The 9,329-nt window shown below is 42.0% G+C and overlaps 1 protein-coding gene and 1 long non-coding RNA gene across 3 annotated transcripts in view; one reads left to right on the top strand and one right to left on the bottom strand.

The window, feature by feature from the left end:
• The first annotated feature begins 101 nt into the window (after positions 1 to 101).
• Positions 102 to 2,960, top strand: LOC145651225 (uncharacterized). The gene is made up of 3 exons (XR_014117035.1): positions 102 to 426; positions 1,103 to 1,195; positions 1,342 to 2,960. It is a non-coding gene; the product is annotated as an uncharacterized LOC145651225 (long non-coding RNA).
• The window catches only part of celf3b (cugbp, Elav-like family member 3b), a 25,490-nt gene continuing 18,516 nt past the window's right edge, over positions 2,356 to 9,329 (bottom strand). For both annotated transcript variants that reach the window (XM_035530478.2, XM_035530476.2), the window contains exons 8-14: positions 8,041 to 8,185; positions 7,606 to 7,755; positions 7,329 to 7,394; positions 6,780 to 6,866; positions 6,404 to 6,547; positions 5,595 to 5,746; positions 2,356 to 3,172 (exon numbers count right to left, since the gene is read on the bottom strand). In XM_035530478.2, coding sequence (XP_035386371.1) covers positions 5,619 to 5,746; positions 6,404 to 6,547; positions 6,780 to 6,866; positions 7,329 to 7,394; positions 7,606 to 7,755; positions 8,041 to 8,185 — 720 coding nt within the window. In that variant the 3' untranslated portion in view covers positions 2,356 to 3,172; positions 5,595 to 5,618. The remainder of the gene's footprint in view (positions 3,173 to 5,594; positions 5,747 to 6,403; positions 6,548 to 6,779; positions 6,867 to 7,328; positions 7,395 to 7,605; positions 7,756 to 8,040; positions 8,186 to 9,329) is intronic.

A 9,329-nucleotide genomic window follows, 5' to 3' on the forward strand; every position in this document is an offset into this window, starting at 1 on the left:
TGATCCACAGCTGTCTTCACCTGGCAAGCGGGACGTGTAGGGAGGCGTGCTTTTAAACCGTTAAAAAAAAGTCCTGCCGTGATCAGTCGATCAGTCTTTTTGTAGATAGCAAATGTCCGATTCGGCGGTTTTTGCACGAAGAGTCAAAGTACGGGTGCAAAGGGCGAAATCCGAGCAGCCCGGCGCGTGTTCATGCCTTTCACCACGGTAAGCCGTGGCTAGAATAGGGCAAACCCCAAACGGAATAATGCAGCTAGGCAGCTGTTACCATTTAGTTGAGAAAAGTCCATTTTGATCTGTTTAAACGACAAAAGGGAAGTCAGTGATGTCATGCGTCTCTCTCACACACACACACACGACCTTTATCCTATAGTGTATGTGGACTAGTGTCGCGAAGAATCCTTCGTTTATCTACGCTGTCTGCAGGTCAGTAGTTCTCTGATAATATTGATATAATTACTCGAACACCGATGACCCATTTGGGAGATAACAGCGCTACATTCAACATATAACATGAGGTTCTGCATCGCCCTCTAGTGATGTAAAGTATATTTGTTAAATTCTAATTAATTTTTTTTCTAGATTGCATTTCAGGAAACAGTATTTCTGTTCTCATATGCCTGAACATATGTTGCAAATCCGTCTGTATTGCGAGAGAAATTAAACGTTAACTTAAAATCTACACCAGATAAGTCTATCATTTTGAATTTCTACTCATGTTTCTGCATCTGTCCTCCAGACTGGAGGCAAGAACACTTATCTGTAGTTATTTGATGATTATTTGTGGATGTATTGTTAATTCTGATAGACCTTATGTATTTTGCACTTCTAGGTATCAGCATTCATCCCTGTATTCTACAGTATTCTAGTTCATTGGTATATTTAATTCTAACCTACTGTACTGTACTAGGATATATTCTATGAGTAAATGACAAAGCACTTTTGTAAGTTGCTCTGGATAAGAGCGTCTGATAAATGCCGTAAAAGTACACTGGATTATGAAGAATTTACAATCAGTATGTGGTTTCTATTTACTGAATTTTCATAGTCCAGCAAACATAGAAATCCATCTAATAACTTTGTACTTCCTGAACCATTCTAGCATTGTATCCAGTTCAGGCAGCTGCCTCATGACAGCCTGAAGCAGGATGTGAAGATTATACACAGAGGGATTATTGTTGTAGACCCTCCAAAGGCAAGAGAGGAAAATATTATCCTGAATTCCTGGAAATATTTGCAAATGTGGTGTAAAAATAGAAACAATGTTGTTACTGTAACACTTAAAGCAGGGCTGACATTTTCAAATAACGTAGACTTGAGTTTCATTTGAAATCTCCTCAGGTGGGTCTTCCTCCTCCTCCTCCTCATCCTCTCATCTTTCTCCATCAGATTGCTTTGTACCCCCACGGACCTCTTGCAGTTGTTACTGTTATTGTTCCTTATTAATGTGCGTGTTCATGACCAGTAGTGTTGCTTTGATGTTTACAATGTGAACAGTTAATTATAGGATGTGATGCATCCATGTGCATGGATTTTATTTCTAAATCGAATAAAAGATCCATAAATGCATTATACTCTCTCAAACATGAGTGTGTCTCTGCCTGTTTCCATTATAATCCATAAATGATATTTTCACTGTATTACTATAATAATCACTAAGCACACAAAGCACTGCCCAGAGGTGTAGAGAGGAGTTTTTTGGGGTTTGCTCTGCTGAGGTCCCAGTTCTCCAACACTAACCCTAGTTCTGACCCAGTTCTCTAACCCTAACCCTAGTTCTGACCCAGTTCTCTAACCCTAACCCTAATTCTGACCCAGTTCTCTAACACTAACCCTAATTCTGATTCAGTTCTTCAACCCTAACCCTAGTTCTGACCCAGTTCTCTAATCCTAACCCTAATTCTGATCTAGTTCTCTAACCCTAACCCTAGTTCTGACCCAGTTCTGTCACTGATTCCCACATTTATTACATTTCTGTCTTACCAATACATGTCACAAGATTCTTCCACGATTGCTCTTATAGCTGGATATCATGTGCAGTGTTCTATATGAATGTGTAAGCAATTGAGAAAAACTGCAATAAACACAAAACTTACATTGGAAAATCTACTATAATTTACTATTCACACCAGAAATATGGTTAAAGATTCATAATTATAAATGCATGTTTTTTTATTGTTTACATAGTGCTATCAAAACAATAATGGTTAAAAAAAACTTTCTAAAGACTGAACTGACTAATGATTAATTTTACAGTTCTGTAAATTTGAGAGAACAGTGTACCTTTAATAAAGTATGTAAATATGATCTGAAACAGGGCTGGAACTCAGAAATATGCACATCAGCATTCTACAGTCTTTGCATCATAGGTGTATTTTATTTAAATTATACAGAAAGTCTGAATCAAAAATTAGTCAATAAATAAGAAATAAATATTGTAATTCATAGTTCAATAATTATTCACTTACAAAGTCATACATTTTCTGGATTTCTTAAGAAAAGGAAAGAAAATGAACTTGCAACCCAATCGATCTAAACCTATATATTTGGTCAGATTTTTAAAAGTCAATCATTAATAAAATTGAAAATGAAATTAATCTACAAATAAAAAGTAGCTCAAGGATTAAAACTCACCCCCAAAAGTTCCTGAACCCTTCTCTCATAATTCAAGAAAAGATAGAAATCTTAATTCAAAAGACATTTTCAAAAGAAATTTATAGCAGTAATCATGATGTCACTAATGACGATGATGATGATGTTAATGCATGTTGTTACCATTTTTTGTTGTTTTCATGTAAACTATTATCATTATCGTTTTTTTTTGTTTTTTGTTTTTTTTTGTCCACTGTAATTTCTTGATGCTAGCTTATATACACATAATAAAGTTTCTCTTATTGTGGCAGTACTATCCTACATACTATCTTCTTTTTTATCTTAATTATTGGTAACAAAAAAGAAACTTCTACTTCCGACCTGTGAGTATTAGTGAGCACTCTGCACACGTGGGACTGAGTGTAGACATAAGTGTGACGTACGCACATAATCTTTTATATGTTCCATTATCATTATTTAATGTGGTGTGTGTCGTGAATAACCCAGTCATCTCAACTCCATGCTGCAGTTAACTGGATGAATTACTTTCTCATCTTTTAACATCTCAGCTTTTAACAATCTGGAAGAGAGAAAGAGAGAGAGAGAGAGAGAGAGATGACATCAATGAGGGTTCCTTTTATTTCCACGACGTTGTGTATCTTGTGTCCCCCACAGATGCCCAGTGTTTGTTTGTTTTTTTCCTCAGGCAGATTCTCAGCCACCTCAGCCAGAACAAAGGGACCTAACCATTCCTTTATTATCCGGACAGAGAAGCGAACATGGTCCGATCTGAGACCAGATTTGCAGTATCTCCAATGATGCGGAAAAAATGGATTTGAATTTAAACCCAGATTGTTTTGGTCCCCATTATCATGTCCACAAACTAAAAACGTAAAAATGTAGGCACTTTTTAGAGGGTGTCAGAAAACAGGTCCTTCTGAATCACTGCTTCCATCTCAGCTGGAGCCTGGAGAGTTTTACTCCATCACTAGTGTGAATAATGGAATTCCCCCCCCCCCCCTTTTTTTTTTACAACTGCCTGACCATTTCTCTGAAACAAAACAATGAAAGCTATTCAAAATGCACAGCTTAAATGATTCCCTTGCCTCCTGAGATGAGCGAAAGAATTTTTGCAGATTTTATTTTAACACTCACCATATAGCTCTAAGGAATTTACCATCCATACAGCCTGAAATGTGTTGATATATTCAGTGTGTTTTATAATAAAACCTTCTATCTAATATGCACTTTCACACACATTTACACACACAGTCTCCATGCAGCTAAACACAGTGAAGCTCAAGACAGCTGTTTGTGTGTGCATGTACGTTCGCGCGCGCGCGCGTGTGTGTGTCTGTTTAAATATGTACACAAACTAAATGCTAATGGCAAGCAAATGTTTACCCAGCATGCATCACTCATTGGCTTCAGTCCAAACACAGGAATTCTACAACAATGAGTCAATTACATGTTACTTTACATTAGGAAAACTGAACATTAAATTCAAAACTGAATAGCATCTGAAGATTAATTTCATCAAAATGTTTTCTGGCTATCTTTAATGTTTTCTATCTTTCCCAGAATTCCTGTGTTTTCTCTTTTTAGCACAAGGCACTTTCACTGTACCTTAAAGATGAGAGAGAGAGAGAGAGAGAGAGAGAGAGAGAGAGAGAGAGAGAGAAGGAGAAGGAAGAGTGAGAGAAAGGGGAAGAGAGAGAGAGAGAGAGAGAGAGAGAGAGAGAGAGAGAGAGAGAGAGAGAGAGAGAGAGAGAGAGAGAGGGTAGTCACTATAAGCATCAGGAGGAAAGCTGTTTGTGTATTTACCATGCTTTAATTACATATGGGAAATATTCAGAGGAGAATGATTCATTTTGCATTACACATTCTCATGTAGACACATCTCTGTGGCGCGCACACACACACACACACACCCTAAACAAACAGCACATCAGTGGCCATCGTCACAAAATTAGACCACCAAACACTTTTTTATCATCTCTGGTTAGAGAGGGGAAAAAGCAAGGGTCACGTGTGTAGTCAGACTTCCAATCAAACTACTCGGAGTCGTCCAGCTGCACTGCACAGTCATTGATCAGCATGTGAAGAGATCAAACAACATCACAATGCACCAGACCGGTCTGACGTTGCCACAGCGACACGGCATGCAGCCCTGCACGTGGGAGCCGCCAGCAGGGGGCGACGGGCAGCGAAAGAAAATCGCCAAGAGCAAGTCAAAACAGGCAGTCGCCACGGCAACCCAAACACAGGCCAGTTTAACTTACTACAGCGGGAGAGGTAGGGGGGCATTATCTGTTGCTAGGCAACCATAGCCATAGCGATGGGGTCTCCCGCAATTTACGTCGGGGTGTGTGGACCTTGGGACGTAGTTTGTAGATTTCAGGGAAAAAAAAAACAAAACAAAACACAGACAACAGAAAAAAATAAAATTCACATTCCTTCAGATTGATCAAAGAGGAAAAGGCTATATAAATTCCTACACAAATACTTACACCATAATTTTGTATTGAATTTTACTAATAAAGGTCCTGTTAAAAGAGTTCAGGAAGGAAGCTTAGCATTAGCTACATGATTTCGCTGGCCGTTATCAGTGGTTCTTTCGGTTGTCCCTCCTTCGCTGTGATTGGTCGACCTGGATGCGAGGGAGACAAACTGCACCACTTACCTCCAGCCTTATTGCCTGTTCTTACAGCCAAGTGTCTGATTGGTTAGGGGACCTGTCCCTCACACAAAGGACAGACCATGTACTTAATGAATGTAATTGGATTGAAGTTTTAATTTTCCACTTGGTACGGCACATGCATCAGATCATCAGTTAGCCTGCTGCCATCTGAAAGGCTGCAGGTAGGGGGCACTGTTTGTACAGCCTGTCACTCCACCTGTCAGTGCCATCCTTGCACCCTGCACTACGGCCTCCACCCACACCACCCCCACCCCCACCCAGCTCCTGCTTGCCTCTCCTTCCCCACATGCCCTCCTCTCACCGGTCTCCAGGGGCCGCTCTCATCTCAGTAGGGTCTGTTGGCATCTTTCGGCCTCTTCAGCTGGACTTTGAGCCGCTTCATCCCAATCTGGAAGCCGTTCATGGCCTGGATGGCAGTGAGAGCGCTGGTGGGGTTATCAAAACTAACAAAGCCTGAGAGAGAGGGAGAGAAGGAGAGAGAGAGAGAGAGAGAGAGAGAGAGAGAGAGAGAGAGAGAGAGAGAGAGAGAGAGAGAAGGAGAGAGGGAGAGGGAGAGAGACAGAGAGAGGGAGGGAGAGAGAAGGAGAGAGAGAAGGAGAGAGAGAGAGAGAAGGAGAGAGAGAGGGAAAGAGGGAGAGGGAGAGAGAGGGAGAGAAGGAGAGAGGGAGAGAGGGAGAGAGAGGGAGAGGGAGAGAGAAGGAGAGAGGGAGGAAGGCAGAGAGTGGGAGAGAGAAGGAGAGAGGGAGAGGGAGAGAGAGAGGAAGGCAGAGAGAGGGAGAGAGAGAGAAGGAGAGAGGGAGGAAGGCAGAGAGAGGGAGAGAGAAGGAGAGAGAGAGAGAAGGAGAGAGAGGAAGGCAGAGAGAGGGAGAGGGAGGGAGAGAGAAGGAGAAAGAGAGAGGGAGAGAGACAGAGAGAGAGAGAGAGAAGGAGAGTGGGAGAGAGAGAGAGAGAGAGAGAGAGAGAGAGAGAGAGAGAGAGGAGAGTGGGAGAGACAGCCATATGGGAATGTTAGTGCCTCATACACATTACACACAGCCACAGGTAGAGAAACAGAGATAAGGACCAGCCACAGAAATACAACAATCATGAGGCCATTTTCCCATTGTTTACCAAAACACTTGCTCTGGTTGGTGGCTCTGTCCACAAACACTTTAGCAGAGATGACATTCCCAAATGACATAAACATCTGCAGCAGTTCAGAGTCCGTGAATTCTTGGGGTAAGTGATAAATGAAAATATTACAGCCTTCAGGACCTGCAGAACCCACACACACACACACACACACACACACAGACACACACACACACACACACACTGTGTTAAATTTATGTATATGGGTTCTTGTACCATTAGATTGAAGAAACTTTAAGTATGTATTGAAGTAAAAGGTGATTACATTGTATTTTCATTCAGAAATAGAATTGGCAGGAGTCACTGGTGAAGTCTACCAAGCATAAAACAAACATAAAACAATAAATGAGTTCACCTTCTCTCTGTTGCTGCTGCTGAGGAGCCAGCGTGGCTTGATGATGAAATGGCGGACTGACCAATCCGAAGGCAGCAGGATAGGTCGCTAGGGAAGAACCACATTCACATGATAACAGACAAGCAGACAAACGGGTAGAAATACTGCTGATCTCTGACACTGATGGTCTGGTAGTTCCTGTAGTGAGTAGGAGATACCTGTGTAGTGAGTAGGAGATACCTGTGTAGTGAGTAGGAGTTACCTGTGTAGTGAGTAGGAGTTACCTGTGAAGTGAGTAGGAGATACCTGTGTAGTGAGTAGGAGTTACCTGTGTAGTGAGTAGGAGATACCTGTGTAGTGAGTAGGAGATACCTGTGTAGTGAGTAGGAGTTACCTGTGAAGTGAGTAGGAGATACCTGTGTAGTGAGTAGGAGTTACCTGTGTAGTGAGTAGGAGTTACCTGTGAAGTGAGTAGGAGATACCTGTGTAGTGAGTATGAGTTACCTGTGTAGTGAGTAGGAGATACCTGTGTAGTGAGTAGGAGTTACCTGTGTAGTGAGTAGGAGTTACCTGTGTAGTGCTGCATGCCAGCATACGCCTGCTGGAGAGGATCCAACGCTCCAGCTGGACTTGGGGCTAGAGAGACAGAGAGAGAGAGAGAGAGAGAGAGACAGAGAGAGAGAGAGAGAGAGAGAGAGAGAGAGAGAGAGAGAGAGAGAGAGCAAGAGAGACAGAGTTTATGTTAGAATACTTTAAAGTGTTTGTAAAAATGATGACATTTTTCAGTGTAGTTGTTTACATCATTGACTGCATTAATCACAGCCCTGGAACAGAGAGAGCGTTTCACCTTGATATGGGTGAATGCCATTGGTGTAGATTGTTTCAGAAGCTGCTTGTCCATTGGCTGGTGCGGGCACGGGACTATAACCATTGACTCCGATGGCTGGAGGCAGACCCGGGCCTGGTGTCACTGCAATAGTGGGTGGGGTGTTTGTGCCTGCAGATTAGACAAGCAGGAAATGTGAATGACAGCTATGAGGAAAGGATGAACACAGCAGTTATCTAACATTATGAACAGGTTCACATACAAATCTCACAAACATCTGTCATCATTTTAAATGTCTCTGTCCAAACTCAGAACACTAATGATGTTTTTTCCTGTCATTTCTGTAACAATACTTTGGAAATTACTTTAAATGGTAAGTGGCTAAAATCCTGATCTTGACGATTCTGGCACCAGTGTCATATCCCTGGCAGATCTACGGGGAGGTGCGGCCTTTACCTGAAGAAGGTGTGATGGGGGTTATGGGCGTGGCTATGATGCCATTGGTATTAAGGGCTGCCATCTGCTGCATCTGTACAGCGGCAACTGTTGCCACTGGTGACAAGTAGGCGGTCTGGGCCATCAGTGTCTGCTGCTGTACCAGCTAACTCAAAAAGAGAAAAGGAGAGAAAATATATAGTATTTATTAATAACTAATTATTAGTGATTATTATTTATTTCTGCATATTTCAAAATTTTCATTTTCCTTTATTATTACTCATAGCCTGTGTGCAGGTGTGTGTAAATACTCACAGCCTGTGTGTAGGCGCTGTACTGTGTAGGCGTGTGTACGTACTTATGGCCTGTGTGTAGGTGTGTGTAAATACTCACAGCCTGTGTATAGGTGCTGTATTGTGTGTAGGTGTGTGTAAATACTCACAGCCTGTGTATAGGTGCTGTATTGTGTGTAGGTCTGTGTAAATACTCACAGCCTGTGTATAGGTGCTGTATTGTGTGTAGGTGTGTGTAAATACTCACAGCCTGTGTATAGGTGCTGTATTGTGTGTAGGTCTGTGTAAATACTCACAGCCTGTGTATAGGTGCTGTATTGTGTGTAGGTCTGTGTAAATACTCACAGCCTGTGTATAGGTGCTGTATTGTGTGTAGGTGTGTGTAAATACTCACAGCCTGTGTATAGGTGCTGTATTGTGTGTAGGTCTGTGTAAATACTCACAGCCTGTGTATAGGTGCTGTATTGTGTGTAGGTGTGTGTAAATACTCACAGCCTGTGTATAGGTGCTGTATTGTGTGTAGGTCTGTGTAAATACTCACAGCCTGTGTATAGGTGCTGTATTGTGTGTAGGTCTGTGTAAATACTCACAGCCTGTGTATAGGTGCTGTATTGTGTGTAGGTGTGTGTAAATACTCACAGCCTGTGTATAGGTGCTGTATTGTGTGTAGGTGTGTGTAAATACTCACAGCCTGTGTATAGGTGCTGTATTGTGTGTAGGTGTGTGTAAATACTCACAGCCTGTGTATAGGTGCTGTATTGTGTGTAGGTGTGTGTAAATACTCACAGCCTGTGTATAGGTGCTGTATTGTGTGTAGGTGTGTGTAAATACTCACAGCCTGTGTGTAGGCGCTGTACTTTGTAGGCGTGTGCACGTACTTATGGCCTGTGTGTAGGTGTGTGTAAATACTCACAGCCTGTGTATAGGTGCTGTATTGTGTGTAGGTGTGTGTAAATACTCACAGCCTGTGTATAGGTGCTGTATTGTGTGTAGGTGTGTGTAAATACTCACAGCCTG

Source organism: Electrophorus electricus, chromosome 14 (assembly GCF_041902795.1).
Source record: "Electrophorus electricus isolate QZ-2024a chromosome 14, ASM4190279v1, whole genome shotgun sequence".
Classification (NCBI taxonomy): domain Eukaryota; kingdom Metazoa; phylum Chordata; class Actinopteri; order Gymnotiformes; family Gymnotidae; genus Electrophorus; species Electrophorus electricus.